Here is a 22,701-nt window from a genome sequence, read left to right as displayed (position 1 = left end):
TGCAGAGCCCATGTGTGTTTCCAGTGACCCCAGTTTCCAGTGACCCCAGGCCATTTGGAGCCTCCAGGCTCGCATCCGAGTAACTCCATCTCTCCGGGACTCTTTGTCCTGGTGGCGGGCTCTCTTGAATTTGGATCGGGGAATATCTTTCCAAAATTCCCCTACCCAAATTGTCCTAATCACGGTTGCGTCTGCCTTGGGGTGGGGAGCTCATGTATAGGGGCTCCACACCTAGGGCTTATGGTCCACCCAGGAAGCATGGTGTCAGGTCAACTTCCTGTGTCAGGAAGCGGTCTAGATCTGGTCCTAGGCCCTGTCCCATGGGATGGTACTCGGGGCCTTCCACTATAAAGTCCTACTGACAAGTGGAGGAGGTGTTCTGTGTGGTGTGAACAGAAGGCCCTAGATCCATTCTCCTGCATCACCAAAAACTGCTTGACTGCCTTCTACACCTATAGGAGGCTAGCTTGAAGACCAACTCCATTAGAGTTCTTCTCAGTGCAATTAGCACATACCACCAAGGTATAGATGGTACGTCCATATCAGTACAGCGATAATTGTACGCTTTGTGGGGTCTGCTTCAATTGAAGCCTCCACTGAGGCCTCACACTGTGTCTTGGGACCTCAGCGTGGTGTTAGCTCAGCTGATGAAAGCTCCTTTTGAGCTTTCATCAGCTGAGGTCATAATTTTGGTGGCGGTCACTTCAGTGCGCAGGGTCAGTGAACTCCAGGCCTTGGTGACTTATCCACCTTATACTAAGTTTTATCATGATAGGGTGGTCCTGCAACATAAGTTCTTGCCTAAGGTGGTGACGAATTTCCATTTTAACCAGTCAGTTGTCCTGCCAACATTCTTTCCCAGGTCCCATTCGCACCAAGGCGAACGAGCACTGCACAGTTTAGATTGCAAGAGAGCCTTAGCCTTCTATCTGGAGCAGACAGAAGTCCATAGACAGTCCACCCAACTTTTTATTTCTTTTAATAGGAATAGATTGGGATTTGCCATTGCTTTCCAATTGGCTAGCAGACTGCATCTCCTTCTGTTATGCCCAGGCGGGACTGCATCCTGGGGGTCATGTTAGGGCTCATTCTGTTAGAGCGATGGTAATGTTGGTGGTTCACTTGTGAGCAGTTCCTGTGGATTAGATCTGCAGAGCTGCGACATGGATTTTTCTCCACACATTCGCATCTCACTACTGTCTGGATCGGGACAGCCAACATGACAGTAGGTTCGACCAGTCAGTCCTTCGGAATCTCTTTGAGGTGTAGAACCCAACTCATCCTACCTAGGGCCCATTGTTTGGGTTCAGGCTTTCTCCCTCTCTGTTACCAATAGCACTGTGGTTGTTCTGTCATTGGCACCTGGTTGGTGCTTGTTGGTCCCCTTTTGTGTTGGGAAGCAGCTGTAGCTAGGGATTCACCCATGTGTGAGGACTACCATTCTGCTTGTCCTAGGAGAAAGCAGAGTTGCTTACCTGTAGCAGGTGTTCCTCTAGGACAGCAGGATGTTAGTCCTCACGAAAACCGCCCGCTACCCTGAGGAGTTGGGTTTCTCCTATTAATTTTTTTTTTTTTATCGTAATTCTATTTTATGAGACTGAAGAGGGACCCTGCGTGGACGCGTGGAATAGGGCATGCTGGGCATGCTCAGTCAAATTTCCAGAAAATTTGACATAAGTTTTTCGTGCCGGGTTCCATCCGATTATGTCATCCATGTGTGAGGACTAGCATCCTAGGAGAACACATGTTAAAGGTAAGCAACTTTGCTTTCCTTTGTACGTGCTGTTCTTCTGAGTAACGACATGCTCTTTGTTCTGTTTTTATTTTTTTTTTTATCGTAGACATTGTCAACAATAAGATCGTCCACTTTATTTTGCTGCATGAAGATGTCTCCTTGCAGTACTTCATTCCTGCACTGGCCTGAAAATCGATTTCTGCAGGGAGAGGAAAAAAAGATTTTTCAGATCCAATGGGCTTGAGTATGAAAGGCTAACAATGTGGATTTGGACTTTCCGAGCTGTTTCTGAATCAGACCCCTGATGCACAGCAGCAGCCGGGTTTTTCCTTTCTCCCATGTGCCCATGGTGAAACTCCCATTCAGCAGCCACCGATTGGTGCAGGGTCTACAGTGAAGAAGCAGAGGCTATGACACTCCAAGTTACATACTGCAACCTCAGAAGGAAGGAAACAGACTACACGGTGTTAAACCTGAGCCTCAGCACTCAAACAGAAAATGTGCACATCTGTCAGCTTAGGTTAGTGCTTTGTATACAGCTTCAGTTTGTCAAGAAGGCAGATGCTCTCTGCATGACTGGCTGCACTGGTAAAATTGTGGTGGTGGAAAACATTTCTGGCCATTTAAACAAACTATTTTGATCCTGACTTTGTGTAGAAATATCCTAAGAGTCAAATTTAAATTTAGAAATGAGATCTATTTGTGTTAGGATACAGATCAGCCCTCCACCCTTATCCAGGCAAACTCTGCCGGTCCTCCAATTTGAATTTATCTAGAAATGTATATGTGTATCAGATAATGCTTATTCTGTTTTCCATCATCTGATGGTATTCCAGTCCAATGGACACTTGTTCTTTGTCTTAGAACCTACTCTAATCCATCTGTATGTAAAGATGCTTATGCATTTGTAACTTTTTTCTACCTTTTTTTATGATGCTTAAATTTTATCTCTGTATTTGGATATGATATGGTTATGTCCATATGATTTGTATAAAATCAATAAATTATACAATTTAAGAGAAAAAAAAGGATTTGCAGCCTGGAGCAGATGTCAGGTTAAGAATACAGACTAAAACGGGCATTAAATAAATGGTTTAATGGTGGGATGATGTCCTGCAAAACTGCCCTGGCCTTCGCTAGTCAACAGAGTGGCAAAGAGTGAACTTTCCTTGATGAGTGAAGCAATAAAACTAGATAAGATCAGTAGTATTCTGTTGACTGCTGCAAATACTTTTCCTGTAGTTGTGGTCTAATGAGGTTATTTTTCTGTATTACTTTTTGCAAATGTCTGACGATGGGTTACTTCATCTGTAGAAACTAGACATTGCCTGGGCTACTGTGAGGACAGAGCAAATATGAACTGCCCCACCTAGGATACAATTTACTGATTAAATTGAGAGCTGCAGTACTTGAGTACAGACTGGTAATATCTTGTACTTTTTTCTACGATATACTTGGTCCACAGTTGTGTAAAATTCTGTATTTCAAAATATATATATATATTCAGCATTGTTTTATCTTAAAATGCCCTTATGGTTGAATCTGTCTTGGAATCCATGGAAGTCATGACTGAGAAGCTTGCAGGAATGATGCCTGGTAGCATCCTGTCTCTGGCTGGTTCAGGTAGGATGCTGATAGTTCCTTAGGAAGGGGGACTTGGATTAGTCATCTTCTGCGTTATTGTACTGTAACTAGAAACAAAATAAAGAAAAAAAGCATTAAGAACCTAAGTCACTAAATCTTTATTCCCATTTCTGTGTCGGGGGGGGGGGGGGGGGAAGCTTAATGAGTTAGGCCTTAAGTTCTGCCCACAACTGGTTCAAGTCCTTCCTCAGCAATAGGACTTTCAAAGTCAAAATCAACAATAAAGAGTCACCCCTAACTAAATCAACTCTTGGCGTACCTCAGGGTTCCTCCTTATCTCCTACCCTCTTTAATATTTACCTCCTCCCCCTCTGCCAATTGTTAACAGACCTCAACTTAATTCACTATTTGTACGCAGACGACATGCAGATTCTAATACCGATAACAGAATCAATCTCAAAAGCGCTCACCCATTGGAACAACTGCCTTCTATCCATCACTAATCTACTCAACAGTTTAAACCTGGTTCTTAATGCCTCCAAGACAGAGCTGCTCCACATATCCTCAAACGAAATCAATATCTCCCCACCATCTCCACACATCTCTCACATTACTTGCAAGCAGGTTAGAGACCTTGGGGTAATACTAGACAATCGTCTAAACCTTAAGAAAATGGTCAACACAACCTCCAAAGACTGTTTCTTCAGATTACAGATTCTAAAACGACTTAAACCACTCTTATTCTTCCACGACTTCAGGACAATCCTCCAAGCGCTACTGTTCGCCAAAATAGACTACTGCAGTGCCCTTTTCTTAGGCCTTCCCAAATCCACTACCAAACCACTGCAGATGTTACAAAATGCGGCTGCGAGATTGCTGACCAGTACCAGCCGCAGCGAACACATCTCTCCCATCCTCAGGAACCTACACTGGTTACCAGTTAATTTCAGAATTCTATACAAATCAATCACCGTAATTCATAAAACTATCCATCATCATCTTCAACTCGACCTGGAAATCCCATTCAAACTCCACTCCTCTAACAGACCAACTAGAGATACTCTCAAAGGCACCCTGAAATTTCCCCCTACTAAAGCTTCACGCCTCTCGATGACCAAAGACAGAGCTTTTTCGATAGCTGGCCCATCTATCTGGAATAGCATCCCTTCAAGTCTCAGAGTGGAGCCTTGCCTGTTAACTTTTAGAAAAAAGACTTAAAACCTGGCTCTTTCACCAAGCCTTCACCGACCCACCAGACAATCACTAGTTGTCCTTCACGCTTACCCGTTATGATGATTATACTCACGAATGGACTCTGACTCTCCCAGGTTAAAGCACCATTAAGCTTTAACCCGTACGCCCTATGGCATCACTTCATATTTATTTCCTGCCTTATCTTCTTTCCAGCTTGTTGCAAGCTTCCAAGTTCTCTTCCCTGTTTATTGTAACTTTGACTCATTCCTACTTACTGTTTATCTTTCGTTTACTTGAATAGTTACCCCAGTTTTTTATTCTTGTTAATTGTAAACCGATCCGATATGGTTATTTACTATGAAGGTCGGTATATAAACTGTTAAATAAATAAATAAAAGTTTATGAACACAAAAGCTAGGGTTTTATGGGGATTTTTGACCAGGCAGCTTCCTCCTGCTCCTTTATCTGTCAGATCAATTGAAACCAGCCCCTGTACTTGGTGGATATGGTACCATAGGTCTCCATTCACAGTGACCCAGGGATTCTCCCTATTTCTTTTCTTTTTTTTTTTTTTTTAACCCTTCCCTCTCCTTTGTAGCTCAGCCCTTGCAATTACATTCCATAACCAGGGGGCCACAAACTAAACGAAATGCCTTATTTTCAGCTGGGTCCATGGAGACATTGGCAGATCACATAGAGGGTGGGCAGCAGAGAGGATAATTTGAAATCAGAATTTATGAATCTTACCCTAGTGCTTTAAGTGCCATCCCAGTGCCCTGTAAGAGATTTGGATCCACTCGAGAGTTTTAATTTGCTGTCACGCTATATAGCAGGAAGAAGATTTCGCAAGTGCTCTTATTTTGTACATAGTTGATTCTCATAAGTTTGGTTTGATCACTTAAATTTGGATTCCTGTTACCAGTTCGATTTCCTTTTCTGTTTTGATACTGTTTATACTGAAGGGGGCTGCAGGTGGTGCACCGTACTTACAGGGGTGTCCTTCAAGTTTTTCTCTGTCTCCATCTGCTAGAAGGGAGGCATAACCCAGCAATCTGGGCTGAGCCGTGGTACTACAGGAATGAAAATTAGCAGGTAAGAACCAATTTCCCTGTTTTTAGTCTGCTACTCTAGCCACTAGGCCACTCCATGGGGGCTGCTACTGCTGCTCTCCTCCACACCAGAGCTGATGGTGACTGCTGTCACCTGGTCCTCCCCTGCTTAAGAAATGGGATTGGGATTGGGATCGGGATCCACTATCTTCTGCCCTTGGTGCCTGTGAAGATACATTAGTATTATGATGACAGCCTAGCAGAAGAGGAAGACACAGGTAAGTGCTGCACTCCTGCCAGTGGCTGGATCATGCAAAATTTGTTTCCACGTGCTGTGGTGACTGAGAAAACTAAGCAAGGCTGAGAATCACTGCCTTAAGCCATCATTGACTCAGCTTCTAGCGCTGCCTCTAATCGGGGGGAGGGGGGGGGATCCATGCCATTTCTCTTTGTGGAAGGGGGGTAGGTTGCTGGTGAAAATGGTAAAATAAAAATAAAACCAGGACAGGAAGCTTCAGCTCCAAAACAAAATGTTTTTGGGGGTGATGAGAATGGCCCAACAGGGCCTTCATAAGATATTGTTGGGTGAGGGATGGGATTGCCCCGGAGGCTCCTATGTTTTATAGCTTTTTTTGTTCTTATGACTAAATGAAAATAAGTGATGTTTTCGGAAAGCATTTTTCAGTGTTCCTTTTCTGTTGATATATACTTAAATTTAGATGCCAAATGAGGAGGGGAAGGGTGGCAGGAATAGGTTGGTAGAAGTAAATTAAGTGACTAGTGCTGAAGTTCAGCACTAGGGGAGCTTACTTTAACAACATTCGGAGGGAGCTACATCCAAGGAAATTAGACTTTTCCTTTTATTTTGATTCTCATCAATTATTCTTGTATTGATTACTTTTTGGTTTCCCATAATGTATTTTCTATAGTCACTCATGCTACTATTGGTAATTTTACACTTTCTGTTCATGTGCTTTTCTCCATCAGCATTTAAATAGTGTCTCAAGTCTTATTTGCAATATGATAAGGATTCAAAATATATCTAGTATGTAAATGGGAGTATTTAAAATTTAATGTTTTTCCTTGATTACTCTGGATGTTCTATGATAGGCTAGGAAAGCAGTAATGAGGGGGCTATAATAGCATATACTGTTAATAAAAATAGAGACTGAAATTTTGACTTAATTGGGAATTTAGTAGACAAGTCCCTTCATATAACAATATTGCAAAACTCTGTTAAGGCTCAAATTGATGATATTAGGCATACTTTGAACCAGCTGCTTCATCAAAGAGCCTTAATATCTTGTATATTTTTGTAGTAAAAAATTTAGATATGCAAGTCTGGTAAATTGCTCTCGCCTAATTTAGGGTACCAGGTCACAACATTTTATTTGCAATATGCGAAACAAGCAAGGTGACACTACTTTTGATATTGTGGGAATTAATGATATATTTGTGAATGTTTATTCTGATCTATATATAGCACATCCTGGAAATGAGGAAGTAAGGGATGATTTTTTTTTAATGAACCTCCCTTTACCGATGCAATTTTTGGGCTCACTTATTCAGCTTTTGGAAATTCAATGTGCTAAAAGGCAATTTGAAGTTAGTTAAGGCACCAGGTCTGGATGGTTTGCATTCTGAATATTATAATCGATTCCATTTTTCATCCTTATTAGAAATATATGATCCTATGGTATAAATCACTCTTATAACTGTACTTCCAGAAAAGGGGAAAGATCTTTTAGATCCAGGTTCCTATAGACCTATCTCTTTAATTAATGTTGACATTAAACTACTAGCATCAATTTTGGCTAGGAGTGTAGAATAAAAGCCAGTGACCCTAAACGAGAATGTGCATAATTGAAATGAGGCCCGCTGCTCTGCACACAGACTGAACCAAAAAGTGCAGATTAAGCAACACAAAGATGGAGTCTTCAGCCATGTGATGATGTTGGCAACTTCATATGAGACTGATTCACTCAGAAGAGAAGAAACTGTAATTGTTCTTCCATATGAGACATTTGTCAGCACTTGACAATGTGAGAGCAGAACCTTTGACAAGAACTGTGCATATATCCTTGGTGAAAACTTTGTATTGAGACACGAGACCAGCTTTGAATGGGTATTTCTGCATATGTCTCCTAATGAACTTTATGAGAATACTCATATGCATCTGGACAGATGATGACATTTGCATTCCACCAATCTGTTCTATAGATCATGGTAACATCCAATCAAGATAAATGTTTGATCCTATGGAACTGAATAAGCAATGATATTCTGAACAGAGATAAGGACTCTGAAATGTGCAGACTATGGCTTTTCCCATGGATTATCCCAGAGAACCTTTGCTTCTAGAAGTTTGACTGTTGCAGTGAACCTGCAAGTAAGACACTTTCATAACCCTGCTCTGAGACGCAGGAGTCTGACCAACTATCCCTTGAAAGAATTAAATCTGGGAACATCTTTACCTTGTTTCTGCTGTCCTATCTCATGGGTCTGTGAGACCTTTGGGTTCAAATTGTCCTCCACCATATGGGATTTCGCCCCATGGTGTGCAGACAGATTCTTGGACTTTTACAAGACCAGTTAAGGGTGAGAGAACACTGGTTTAATTATCTTTCAGCTCGATTAATTAGTTTGGCATTTGTAATTACTAAGTGCAAAGTTGGCTTAGAGATAACGCATAAGTTCTGTTTCTTCTAGGACAAGCAGCATGGTAGTCCTCACAGATGGGGGACACCATCAGATTCAGCCCAGCACAGAAAACATCTGTCAGAGTTTCTAGAATTTTGACTGGCACACTGAGTATGCCCAGCATGCCACTATCCATGTGCCCATGCAGGATCCCTTTTCAGTCTCTTTTTTTTCCGCGAAGTAGTTGCCTCGCGGTTCTAGAGCTCTGCTCTTTCTTTTTTTCTAAAAAAGTATTCCCAGTCAGTTTTTTTTTACTTTTTTCCAGTCCCAGGTCCTTCTTCTCCGGTTGTAAGAAAAGCTATCTCAGCAAATTTAAGTTCATGTCTGGCAGAACCTGTATACCTTAAATGGAGATCTCATTGTAACAATATATTTAATTTGTATAAATCTCTTGAATTCAAAACATATCATATTATCACAGCTGTACTTGCAATGCCATGCTTTTGGAATCCAGGAGGAGACTACTGGTGGTGGTGGGGACCCAGAGGCCTCAGACAACCAGGACCCCCCTCCCTTTCACCCCCCCCCCCCCCCGACAGACAAGGATAGAGCTAGCACAGGGATCACAACCCCCTGCGCTAGCCGAGGGATGGTCCACGAAGGAACCTAACACCGTGGGGAGCTTTCCTGCTAGATTTTTTTTTTTTTTAACTCTTAAAAGTCCAGACTGCAGGTTTGCACCTCTAGCAGCCGCTGGAGCCAGAGAAATATGGAGGAACTGCAGGTGCCACTCTCGGTTAAGTAGCAGTACCTGAAATGTTTTCATTCTCTGGCTTCATCTGCTGGTAGGGATACAAAACCCACTTGTCTGGACTATTCTGGGATATGCCCAGGAATGGCTTTATTTCTGATTGTTTGGAACACACATACCAAATAATACATAAAATGATTTTGCCTCACTGCTAAAGAAAGGAATATTCTTGAGGACAGTGGGGGAGGCTCTGGCTATGTGCATTCACTTTTATACATTTCTAAACTTATGGGCCACATACATTTTTTCCCCTATAAACAAAATGGAAGAAAACATTTACTTCTAGGCCCTACGGGGGTGTAATTATGAAAATGAGATAGTGTTTTATTTAGACAACCAAAAGCCATGTTTCTCTTTCTTAACAAGAACTTGCCTCCCTCACGGACCCTGAACAAGTATTGCCAAATTTTGAAGGAGATTTATAGCCCAAAGTAAGACCAATTGAGCCAAAACGAAACCCAGCTAAGCCAGGGCAAGCAGAGTCCCAAACCCAAAAGTAGCCCAACCTTCAAAAGCCCAAATATAGGCTAATTTAAATTGTATTTTCACTAATTATTGTATTTCATGTTAGCATACAGCCTTGTGGTGTATTTACAGTCCAGTAATAAATCCAAATAAACCTGTGGTTATATAGAACTGCATCAAGCAAAAATCAAAAGAAACTGAACGTTGTAATTTGCACATAACAGCGAACATAGAGCATAACAGCTGATAAAGCCCATAGGGCCCATGCACTCTGCCATCCACGGCTCCTGCTCAGCTTTATCATCCTTTCCTCTCGTTCGGCATTTGACCACGAAAGCAAATCGATGCACCGTCCCCGCCCCAACCTCCCATTGGCCCGGTCACACCAATTTTCAGGCTGGGTTTTGCTTAATCGCTCGTGATTCGCGCATATCTCTCGTAAAAAAAAAAAAAAGGTTCTATTAATGGCGTAGCTCACGCCAACCAAGAATGAAAGACAAACATAACTTTATTAGGGGACAAACCTCCTCCCCGCCCCCAAAACAAAGTAACGCCTCTCCAGTCCCTGCGTAGCCTCTCGTGATTGACGTCTTAGCCCTCCAATCGCCAAAGGCGCTGGACTTAACCCCCTTGATGCGGAAGTGCTGAGCGCGCGTGGGACTTCAGAAGGTTTTGTTTTTTGCCGGGCTCGTGGGTCTGAAGCTGTGGTGCGCGTGCCTTTCCAGCACCGGCAGCTCAGCGATGGCCCCGCTGGCGGCCGGAGTCATCCGGCGGCTGGACGAGACGGTGGTGAACCGAATCGCGGCCGGGGAGATTATCCAGAGACCCGCCAACGCCATTAAGGAGATGATGGAGAACTGGTAAACAAGCCCTTTCTCATCACTGGCTCACTCTGTGCCCACTAGTAGCCATGGCATCTTCTCCTCAGGTCAGACTAATCCGGGCCTGGTTTTATTTACCCCGATGCATGCACAGACGTATAGTAATGATCTGTCTGCAAAAAGGACACTCGCTACAATCTATGCAATGTACTCTGCTCCCTCTCTGACATATTAGAGGCCCTTAAAGATACAATTTCTATCTTATAAAAGGAGAAAAACCCAGAAGGGGAAAAATCTCAACGTAGAAATAGTGTCTAGTCCTAATACTACATAGCACAACGTGGGAAAAATCACTAATTCATGTGTGCAATAGAGTAAAACTAGGACTAGACCAGAAATGGAGCCAGTTGGTAACACCACACATGTGTAAAGCTCATGGCATGAGCAGGTTGCCAACCTCCAGCTTCCGGTCTTCATATCTGAGAAACATTTCTTGTTAATAATGTAGTTTTAAAAGTATATTTCGCCAACTTAATCCATAAAGAAGACATGTAAGAGAATTCAACCTGTGGGAATTAAATTGTTTCTTTGCAGAAATAAGGGATGAATATAAAGCACTTTTTAGTGATTTAAACAGGCTTTTTAATTATCGCCAACCCTAGATGTGAGTAAAAGTACTTATGTACATTAGTAGTATGGGTACTTTTGCATGTACATATTTGGAGGTGTTTTCGGGGCAGGGTTTGGTTGGGGGAGGCACTTATTTTAATGCTGGGAAAATTGTGGAAACTATTCTAAAGAATAAAATCACAGAGCATATATAAATACATGGTTTAATGGGACCACAGCCAGCATGGATTTACACAAGAGAAATCTTGCCTCACCAATCTTCTACTTTTTTTTTTAAGGTTTCAGTAAACTTGGATAATGGTGAGCTGATGGGTGTAGTGTATTTGGATCAGAAGGCTTTTGACAAAGTGCCCATGAGAGACTACCAAGAAAATTAAAAAGTCACAGGATAGAAGGCCTATTGTGGACTGTAAACAGTTTAAAAGATAGGAAACAGAGAGTAAGACTAAATGGTCAGTTTTCTTATTGGAGAAAGGTAAATCTTGGAGTGCCTCAGGGATCTGTACTATGACCAGTGCTTTATAATATATTTATAAATGATCTCGAAAAGGGAACAACAAGTGAAGTGATCGGATTTGCAGATGATACAAAATTATTCCGAGTTGTTAAATCTCAAACAGATTGTGAAAAATTGCAGGAGGATCTTGTGAGGCTGGAAGACCAGGCATTTAAATGGCAGATTAAATTTAACCTGGACAAGTGCAAAGTGATGCACATGGGGAAAAGTAACCAAACTGTAGTTATACAATGTTTCGTTGATCTAGCTGTACTTTGCTTACAAGCCACATATTAAATCAGGCTGTGTAGGCCAGGGGTGGGCAAACTTCTTTTTTTTTTTTTTACACTGGGTCACATTTCTTGCTCTCATGCACTGGGGGCCAGGTGCCCCTCAGAGCTCCAGTCAGGGCGTGGCAGATGATACAGGGGATAGTGGTAGACATATTCTATGTTTAATAACTGTCATTTATCATAAAAGCAGATATTAGGGCCTAAAAGTATTTAATAAATCTATGTAATATTACTCGGTAAATCAAAAACACTTTTCCATAATTAAAATAAAAATAACTATAAGGCCAATATTTAGTAGGCTATTTAGTGGATAACTTGTCCAGTATATTCAGCAGATAAAAGTCCCGCTGAATATACTTGTTTAAAGATGGGCAATTTCCAAGGGTGAGTGGGAGGGTGCCTGTTAGGGAGGGGGTGAGTGGATGTTTGGGGAGGGGGGCAGAAGGGATAAAGTTAATATTTTTTAGCAGGGGGGTTGGAGGTCCGGGCTGGCAGCATTCATCTTCTTACACTTTAGTATGCTTTTTAAAGATTGGGGGTCCATTTTTTGGTGAGGGGGATGGTTGAGACGTGGGGTGGGTGGACATCAGGTGACTTTGTGCCTTTTTTCTTTTCTTTTTTTTTTTTTTAAAGGTGTGCTACTTACCTGGATATCTCTGAAAATATCCGGGTAAGTAGCTAGTTATCCAGCCACCTGAGGCCAGATAAGCAGGTCTAAAGTTATGCAGCTAACTTATGCCTGGATTTTCTAAGGTCACAGACCTTAGAGAATCCGGCGATAACGGGGGGCGGTCCTGCGATAGCCGGCAGCGATGGCACCTCCGTGGTGCCATCACTGCTGGCTTTCGCACCGAATAACTACACCATAAAAGGTGTATTCGGCGCAAAACTGGCGGCGATAAGGAATCTTACCTTTCGCCGCCAGCGATGTGTCCACAGCGTCGGCCCCCAGTGCCACCCTGACTTCTCTTCCGGGGCCGACTCCGCTCCAAGCTAGCTATCGCACGCGAAAAGGGACTTTTCGCATGTGATAGCGATAGAGAATGATCCCCTAAGCCGGATAAGGACTTCCCAGTGATGAAGCGCAGCTGAGAGGATGTCATGGCTCTGAACTCCTGGGGAGTCACTGCAAATCCAACTTAATCTTGCAAATATGTATCAGAACTGAAACATTTTATGTACACTGGAGAGAGGAAGGTAGACATTTTTTTATATTAGCGATTGTGAAGTCAAAGAGCCAAAAGAAACAATGAGCAGACAAAAAAAACAACTGAAAAAGCGGTCATGCCTGAAGAATAAATGGCACCGCAAGCACACACGCCAGCCAAAATCGTGTTAGACGCACTGGTGCGGGAATTAACTAAGGCCATTTCTGTTGCACTGAAGGATCAGTTAAAGAAATTGCAATCCTCACTTGATGAACTGCATGAAAAAAATTGAGAATAACCAACAGACCTTAAAGTCTGAGACTCGAGCACACAGATGGGAATTTGAGATAACTTCAAAAACGGTGTCAAGATTTAGAAACCAAAATGGGCGATCTTGAAAACCGCAGCAGGCAAAATAACTTCCGTATCCTGGGAGTTCCGAATCACTACAAGGCAAAACCTTAATTCATTGGTGTGAATGTTCATTGCCGGAAGCCCTTGGTGTGGCCAGAATGGGGGGCCAGGTTCTGGTATTATGGTTTTCTCTAGATAGTAAGTTAGTCAGTGCTCTTAGGATGTTGCTTTAATTATTGTAATTTTATTTAGTATTTGATTGTATTTTTTAAATGTTTGAATTTGTTTCAGTATTTAACTTTTGTTTTTATTGTACATTGCTTAGATTACTATACATAAGATTTGCGATTGTTCAAATATGTAAAATTAATAATAAAGCCTTTTCAGCATCTAAACTAATGAAAATGTAATTTGACCAGGTGGCATGTGGTTTCTGTAGGTTTTGGATAAACTCGGATTGAGTATTCAATTTGCAATATGGATTAAGCTATTCTATAAAACTCCTGGAGCTTGATTTATTAGTGAATGGTTCCTTCTTGGAGAGAGGCACAAGACAAGGGTGTCCGTTCCTTGGAAGCATTTGAAGTTACAAGTTTGTTAAATTTAAATCTCTTTGCGGATGATATGATGATGTTTTTGGACAATCCCAAGGACAGTCTTTACCATTTACTTGCTGCGTGTTAACATCTGGTGAATTCTATGATTTCACTCTTAAAATAAATCGGAAGTGTTTGCCATAGATAAAACATTGCAAGAAAGATGAAAGGGTTTATTCCTCTTGATATTGGCTAAAAACCATATGCACTACTTGGGGATACAGCTGGCATGTGCGAGTGGGGAAATATATCATCATCATTTTGGAATGCTTTTAGAGAAACTGAAGCACATGTCAGAATAGAAATCACTACCACTTTCACTTTTGGGTAGATGCATGCTATTAAAAATGGGTATTCTCCCTAAATTTCTTTATTGTTTGTAGATGATCCTTATTTGGATTAAGAACAGAGATATTAAACCATTTTATATGTTTGTAAATTTGTATGGAACAACAAACGGGCACGCATTAGGTATGATGTTGTTGAGGTTAGATAAATTCAAAGGAGGGCTGAGTGTGATTGATCGTAGAGTATATAATGTAGCCTGCCTTATGTGTAATATGCCAGATTGGGTCTCCAATAACACAAAAGTTTGATACAGAAGGTTTGATGAGCGATTGATTCCACCCATATAATCCAGGCAATTTAACCTAGACCTAGATCCCGAATCATCACTGTTGCTGTTTCCAGCTGTTAGCTTTCTGCTATACAGAATGCCTGGATCGGGTGGAGGAAATTGATGGGATGGGATATTACAGTATCCCCATTTTTTAGTTTAACTGACAATGTGGATTTTTCCCTGGGGCTTGACTCTAAAATATTTAATGAGTGGTTTCAAAAGGGGTGTATTAATGTGAATCAATGGGTGGATCCTGATTTTCTTACTATTTATTCTTTTGACCAACTGCAGGGCGAATGGGAAATACCCAGGTCACAGTTTTTTGCCCACCTACAGGGCAGACACTATTGTTTGCAACTGGCAAAAGGAAACTTAGGGCTTCCTAGTAGCTACCGAATCAGAAGATTCTTTTCTCGATACTAAGACCCAAATACAACAAAATTGCCTCGTGGTCTTAGCATCTTAATTTATTATTTCATGTTTCTCACATAGTAAGATTGGCTGCACAGTGGAGTAGAGCCTTTGGTGAAGAAATAACTGAAAATATTATGATATAAGCCTTTACAACACTATATAGATATTTACTTCCAGCCACAATGAGAGAAATACAATTTAAACTGCTCCATCAGACATATATTACTAGACTTTTAGGAGGCAAAATGAAACTTTGGAATTTGGAGCTATGCTTGAAGTGTAATTTCTGAGAGAGGGCTTATGCCATATGTTTACTGGCTGTCACAAATTGAATGCTTTTTAGGGGACAAATTTATATAACTCTAGATTGAGTGCTGGAGAGATCGGTGGACTGGACGGGGGCCTTTATTTACTTGAATGTTGTGGGGAGAAATTTCCATTTGCCATCAGGTGAGAAAAGGTTTTGTGCTGTAGCATTTCTATTGTCTAAAAGGTTATATTGAATACTTGAAAGAATGATTTCCAGTTTTTAATAGCCGGAAATCTTTAATGCTACAAACAGCAGCAATGGAAATGTTAAAGGGAAACAAACCTGAAAAACCCTAGATCATTAGCCATTCAGTGAGGCTATTTTGGTCTGTGGGGGAAAAGTGGCTAAGATTTTAGAGTGTGAACTACTGAATTAACTCAGTGTAGCAGTTTATTCATTATCTAAGAGGAAGGAGTAATATCCGATGTAATTGGAATGCGTGTGGTGAATGAATAGTTGGTATGTTTGTGAGGGAGGAGATGATCCGATTTTCATAAGAAAAAAAATGTAGATGTAGGGTTCCAATGGACACTTGTTTAGTTCACATGCTTTTTTCCAGTACTTTCTTATTTGTTACTGTTAGTGAGCTGTATAAATGCAATATGTGTTGTCCTATGACATGCAATAAACAATGTAAAAAAAAAAAGCCCGATTTAGCTGACATCGGGACCCTTCCCTGGGACGACCCCAGAGCGCCCCCTTTTAGATCCGGCTAAATTATAGCCGGATAACAACATATCTGGCTATAATTTAGCTGGATAAGAGGCTGAATATGCCGTATAAGCCATTTAGATGGATAACTTGTGAGTTATCCATCTAAATGGCTTTTGAATATCCACCCTTACTTTTATAACAAACTATACCCAAAGACCGACTACCATTAAAATGTTACTAACCACAAAAAGGAGTGAAAAGAGCTAATTCATTTAAAAAATGTATTCCGGCTACAGTGACAGCTTTATATATAACTATTACTAACCAAAAACACTCCTACCACCTGCGACTATAAATATATAAAACAAAATTCAAAATGTGTAACTTGCAAAAAAAAAAAAAAATTCTTCGCATGTAAATTCACAATTTCAAACAACACTTACACAGTCCCAGATTTTAGTAGCTACTCGAATGCTGCTTCATCATACTATTAATTGCCTCAAGTAGTAGTTTCATTTCAGTTAATAGTATTTATCAATTGCTTTCTAGATGTACATCGCTTTAGGTGATTTTTAACAAAATATAAAATGCATAAAATTATATGAAATTACATGAACTATAAACAAACAAAAAAACATAACCAATAAACAGACCTTGCCTCACCCAAAATTTAATAGGCCAACCCAGCCACTGATAGCCATGCCTTTCTTCACTTTTACCATTTTACCATTTAGGTCATTCACATACATCCATTCTCCAGTGCTTGTATAATCCCAAGTTTTAGCAGCTTTTTTTCAGCCATGGCCTGAAAAAAATATACGTTATGCTACATAGGAGGCAGGGCCAGCAGAAACACTCACATATGAATCTACAATGTAAGACTTGATGGAGTGTTTCTGCTGGCCATGCCTCCTGTGCAGTCACCCATATGCCCCATCCCTTCCCACAGGGGAACACAGACTCCATGTCACCCCACAGCCCCAGTGGCATCTTTTTCTTACCTGCTGGGGAGGCTCTCCAGTGCAGCCATGTGGATCCGCTGGTTCCTCTCGGCCAGGACCCTACCACACAACATCAGCTGATAGCATTTGTGGCCCCCAAGGAGCCCTCAAGACCCAGAGGCAGATGAAGAGGTGACAGCAGGGGTGGGGGGTGGGAAGAAGCTACCGCCAGAAGAGAAGAAAGCTGCAGGAGTAATAGCTGCACACATTGTCTCCCTCTGTCACTACATCCAGGATGAGGCCGGGGGGGGGGAAATCCGCTGGCTCAGTTGCCATCAGTCCCTCCTGATGCCAGTACATATCTATCTGGGGAGCCATTGGCCCTGCCTGTGAGGCACAGCAGCAGTGTCGTGCACGGAAGGGAGGCAGACCCGCTCTCTGGCCTGTCTGCCAGTTCTATGTAATGCTGCTGAGGGAAAGCCGAGACTAATCCCCACTGCAAAGTATTTGTTTCTCTTTTACTCTAGGAAGGAGGCTTGGAGCCACCACTGTCCTACTTGTTCTTTGTTGTGCTGGAAACTTCTCCTTCAAAGCTTTCATTTTAGCTGGCTGCTGGGAGCTTTGGCGGGCTGGATAATATGTTTGCCCACCCCTAATGTAGCCAGCCATGATGCGGACTATTAAACCGTCTGGAGAAGCATCAAGCTGTTCAGCTTGGAGAGAGACAGCTGAGGGGGGATATGATAGAGGTCTATAAAATCATGTGAGAACTAGAATGGGTAAATGTGAATCGGTTATTTACTCTTTCAGATAATAGGAGGACTAGTGGGCACGTCATAAAGTTAGCAAGTAGCACATATAAAACAAATTGGAGAAAATTCTTTTTCACTCAACGCACAATTAAACTTTGGAATTTGTTACCAGAGGATGGGGTTAGGGCACTTGTATAGCTGGGTTTAAAAAAGGTTTGGATAAGTTCCTGGAGGAGAAGTCCATAAACTAACAACAATCAAGCTGACTTGGAGAATAGCCACTGCTATTACTGGCATTAGTAGCATGGGATCTGTCTAATGTTTGGGTATTTGGCAGGTACTTGTAACCTGGATTGGCCACTGTTAGAAACAGGATGCTGGGCTTGATGGACTCAGTCTGACCCAGTATGGCATGTTCTTAACTAAGTTGAGCATATATACAATGGCAGCTATTTAAAACTGTCATCAAACTGCATTAAAAGTGATGAAAAAAAAATACATATGGGACTTATATGTACAAATAGACCAAAATTACAGGCAATACTAATTTTTATGTAGCGTGTTTATACCCAAAGCCAGGGTTGCAAATTTGGGCATATGTGAGAAATGCCAGAAGGAACAGGGAACTGTGACTTGTGCGTTTTGTTCATGCTCACAGTCGTATGGGTTTTTTTAATGCTAAAAATCCTGCTTTCTTAGTAAAATTATTAGGTCAAATAGTACAAAGTACACCAAAAGCTGTGTTATTTGATGAGCATTCACTCTAACGGCAAGCGGTGAAGCTCTTTATTGGGCTGATTCAGTAAAGTCCGCGGGAGAGCGGGCGAATGCCTGCTCTCCCGGCGCGCGCACAGGCCACTCGCCTGTACACGCGATTCAGTATTTAAATGAGACCCGGCGGCAAAAGGAGGCGCTAGGGACACTAGCGCGTCCCTAGCACCTCCTTTTGGCCTGGAGTGGCGGCTGTCAGCGGGTTTGATAGCTGATGCTCAATTTTGCCGGCGTTGGTTCTCAAGCTCGCTGACAGCCACGGACTTGGAAACCGGACGCCGACAAAATTGAGCGACCGGTTTTCGACTCGACAGCCGCAGGCTGACTTCAAATTTTTTTTTCTTTTTTTACCCTTCAGGACCTCCGACTTAATATCGCCATGATATTAAGTCGGAGGGTGCACAGAAAAGCAGTTTTACCCCTTACTGAATAAGGGGTAAGGGAAAATGCGCTTCCAATGGCGGGTTAACAGTGCGCTCCGTCGGCGCGCACTGTACTGTATTGGCCCGTATGAGAGCAGCCTTTGTGTTGGGGAAAAAGGTGATATTAGAAATACCTCTCCACCTTCTTATTGACATTGGTGGAGTCAGTTACTTTGTTGCAGATGGAAAATCTGGCCAATAGATCTGTTCTTTTTGTGAAGGAAGCCCTTTTCGACAGTTTCACTTCCTGTGAAATCCTGCAGTGAAGTTTAAAATTATTAGTAATATAATGATATGATGCTGTTCAAAATAGAAAACAATACTGAATAGGAGGAGTCTCTATGAGCAGTTAAAGTGTCCAAAGGGGATTCAAGGTTGGATAACTGAGAAGGAGGGTTGGGAATGGAAGTGGAGGTACGATGGAACTCTTTAATCGATTGGGGAGTAAAAATGGAAAATAATTTTGTATCTTGTGGCCTCGAGTGCGGAAGAAACAAATGTGTGCCAGGTAATTGTATTGTATTTTATTTCATAATAAAGTTTAAACATAAAAAAAGACTTATCGGTATCTAACCAGAATGACGACTTTATTCCCCACTATAATACAACATCTACCCTCCCTACTGCGGAAAGAGTCAGGTTTATAGAAGGTTTCTAAAAGCCAAGTAATTCTCAGCCTATCTTTAAGTTCATTTTTTATTGCTCTTGCTTACAGTTTAGATGCAAAATCTACCAGCATCCAGGTGACCATAAAAGAGGGGGGATTGAAATTAATTCAGATCCAAGACAATGGAACAGGAATCAGGGTAAGTATAGGGAAAAGACCAATCACATCTGAAATACTGTTGGAGGATTAGCAGTAAAAGACTATTTGCTATTAATTAAACTTAAACTGTTTTGGAAATGAGACTGTATCCTTTGCTAGGCTAAATGTAACAGAAATGAAACATTAAGACTATTAAGCAGAGGTGTTTTATTCTTTGCTTTTATAGAAAGAAGATATGGATATAGTTTGTGAAAGATTTACAACAAGCAAACTGCAGACCTTTGAGGATCTTTCCAACATTTCTACCTATGGATTTAGAGGCGAGGTTTGTAGGGAAGCTAAACTCTAGCAAATACTTTTTGGGATGCACATCAGGGGATGGAGTATAGTGATCCATTAGAGCACTGGTCTATGACTGATTCAGAAGTCCTGGGGCATGATTTCAAGACCCCCCTCCCCCCGTTACTGACTCTGTGTAATCTTGCACAAGACCTTTTATCTCCTCTCCTATGTCTACAGCATCCTCAGTGCTGGATGGTCTGTGGAGAAGCCGCCAGACCTGGGAATCAAACTGAGGTCTTCCTCATGGCTGGGCACAGCACCTACGACTCAGCCACTGAGCTGGCCCAAAAACCCACATTTCTTAAAGAACATAAGTGGTAACATCCAGCTGCCTATTTGTGGTGGACCACAGTGAGAGATTTATGGGGGGAAAAGGTGGCAGAGGGAAGCAGTCAGAGAGGGAGGCGGCTGAAAAGGGAGCGTGGTTTGAGAATGAGGGAGACTGCCGAGGATGGGGGTGGTGGGTGGGTTTGATATGAGAGGGAGATGGGGGTGGTAATAGTTTGAGAGAAAGGGAAACGGCTGGAGAGGTGGAGATTGAGAGAGAGACTGCTAGGGATGGGGGAGTGGGGCTTGAGAGAAAGGGAGTTGGGTGGGGGAAGTTGAGGTTGAGGAAGACAGCTGAGAACCTGAACTACAGCAACAGGTGAAGCAAAATGATCATCTTCTCAGGTGCAGCTATCAGGGATGCTTCTGCTGTTGCCATATGATGATGCATTAAATTTCCTGTAGCAGATCTCGGAGGGACCCCTCTCCATTTCTTCCCCCTCTCCAGCTTCAGTGGATGAGGGGGAGGTTGAGTGAGCTCTCAGCCACTCGTTCGCTCTGTCTCTGTATGACACCAGTTTGTTAAACAAGGTTTCCTAAAACAAATTAACATTTTATTTTTCTCTAGGCATTAGCTAGCATAAGTCACGTGGCCCATGTTACCATAACCACTAAAACAGCTGACGGGAAGTGTGCTTACAGGTATGGAGTACTGCGCTTCTGATTTCTGCATCTAATGTGCAGGGACAAACTGTGCTAAAACTGTCAATAACTGAGTGATATTCTTAAATGTCGGAGTATATGCTTGGATAACACTTTCAATCTCGTCCAACCATTTTTTCATGTCTTTTCTAAGATTTGGTAACGAGCTTTTAATAGCCAATAAATCAGTACATGACCAAGGGCTATAAACGGTTTGTACACCATTACTAGCAGCTGACGTTGCACTTGGCACCTCGCACAAAGGGTACATGCCTTCTTGTTTCTCTTTGAGCAGCCTCTGTCTTTGTTTAAATGTATTTCCCTGTATGTACCCGGATCAGTCCACACAGTGGGTTATGGTCCCTTTCCAGCAGATGGAGTCAGAGAAAAACTCAAAAGGCACCCTTATATAAGCAGGTGCACCCTCTGTGTCCCTCCAGTATTCATTTGACTCCAGCAGATGCGAGTGGTATAACCTGCGGATCCCCCTCCTCTCTCTAATACAGATGGAACATTAGTTTTCTATTTTCTCTGTGGTTTTGTGTTCTCTCTGGTTGGATCCAGTTTTTTTTTTTTTTTTTTAAATAAAGTGTAAGCTGTTACTGGAAGTTCTCAGTGCCTCGGCACTAAGAAACTTACAGGCAGAACTGTTCCCCTGTTTAACCTTGTGAGGTGTTTGGGTAAGTTCTGTCTTATTTTTTTTCACAGATTTTCATAGTTTTATCATTCTTCGGGGTGATAGTTGGTGGTCCAACCACTCCCCCTTCCTCCAACGACACGCTGCCCTGAGAAGCCGTTTTTCCTCGGGGCAGCGCTAGCAGAGAGGTGTCATTCCTCTGCTCAACAAAAAAAATACCAATTTTATTTGAAAGTTCCTTCAAGGGATTTTTACAGTCGTTGGTATTTTGAGCGGAGGTTCCTTCCCACTCTGGTCAAAATTCGGGGGTGAGCGCTGTAGCTGGCTTTGTGCCTCCTTTCTCCCATGCTGCAATTCTCGCGATGCGGAACCTGTGGAGAGCCTGGGTCTCTGCTCTCCAGGGAAGTCTTGTGTTCGAGGTGCCTCCCCGACGGGGAGGGACCCTCGACTCTGACCACTCGTTCAGCCGCGCATTTGCAATCGCGCCGGCCTCCAAGGGGGTCGGCCTCATCTAGCGCGGGAACGGCGGCTATTTTGATTTTCAAGCCAGTCGAGCAGGGCTATCTGGGGCCCACCTTACGTAGGGAAGCTTTGGTACATCCCACTGTCTGGACTGATCCGGGTACGTATAGGGAAAAGAAATTATTCCTTACCTGCTAATTTTCATTCCTGTAGTACCACGGATCAGTCCATATGCCCTCCCTGAGACTTTATGGGGTTGGGATTGTCTCTCAGCTATTCTTTTTGCAAGTTTTATTGTTCTCAAAATTGGTATGTTATGCCGGATTTATAATTGTTCAATTTTCTGAGGTCACTTGATCCATCCAATCCTTTATCTTTAGGCTTTGATATTCTTAACACTGGAGGGACGCAGAGGGTGCACCTGCTTATATAAGGGCGCCTTTCGAGTTTTTCTCTGACTCCATTTGCTGGAAGCGGGACATAACCCACTGTCTGGACTGATCCGTGGTACTACAGGAACGAAAATTAGCAGGTAAAGAATAATTTTCTTTTTCGCTGAGAGAATCATGCTTACAATTAGGTAATTTAATGCAGCACCTTTAAAGTCCAAGGTTTGGTGATGATATCTCCTCTAATGAAGTCTTTCAACTATTTAAGACTTGGCTCAGTTTTTCAGCTTCTGGATTTATTCTTAAATGAGGATAAGTCTGGCTGCTTCTGATAGTGGAGTGGCTGTTTGAGAATCTAAACCACTCTGGGCAGGGTGCGATACGTGGCCCAAGGGATCCGACCCCCTGGACCTGGTGAAGTATAATTAGAGCTTTCT

The 22,701-nt window shown here is 42.2% G+C and overlaps 2 protein-coding genes across 6 annotated transcripts in view; both read left to right on the top strand.

Annotated features, from left to right (window-relative positions):
* Positions 1 to 3,148, top strand: part of HUS1 (HUS1 checkpoint clamp component) — a 58,041-nt gene extending 54,893 nt beyond the window's left edge. For all 5 annotated transcript variants that reach the window (XM_029589833.1, XM_029589832.1, XM_029589831.1 and 2 more), the window contains one exon: positions 1,842 to 3,148. In XM_029589833.1, the coding sequence (XP_029445693.1) occupies positions 1,842 to 1,924 (83 nt within the window). In that variant the 3' untranslated portion in view covers positions 1,925 to 3,148. The remainder of the gene's footprint in view (positions 1 to 1,841) is intronic.
* Positions 3,149 to 10,093: 6,945 nt separating this feature from the next.
* Positions 10,094 to 22,701, top strand: part of MLH1 (mutL homolog 1) — a 180,564-nt gene continuing 167,956 nt past the window's right edge. The window contains 4 exon segments of the mRNA XM_029589829.1: positions 10,094 to 10,338; positions 19,415 to 19,505; positions 19,692 to 19,790; positions 20,703 to 20,776. Of these exon segments, the coding sequence (XP_029445689.1) occupies positions 10,220 to 10,338; positions 19,415 to 19,505; positions 19,692 to 19,790; positions 20,703 to 20,776 (383 nt within the window). The 5' untranslated portion in view covers positions 10,094 to 10,219.

This window comes from Rhinatrema bivittatum, chromosome 2 (assembly GCF_901001135.1).
Source record: "Rhinatrema bivittatum chromosome 2, aRhiBiv1.1, whole genome shotgun sequence".
In the NCBI taxonomy this organism is placed as follows: Eukaryota; Metazoa; Chordata; class Amphibia; order Gymnophiona; family Rhinatrematidae; genus Rhinatrema; species Rhinatrema bivittatum.
Note: the sequence above shows the minus strand (reverse complement) of the source record. Positions and strands in the feature narration are given on the sequence as shown.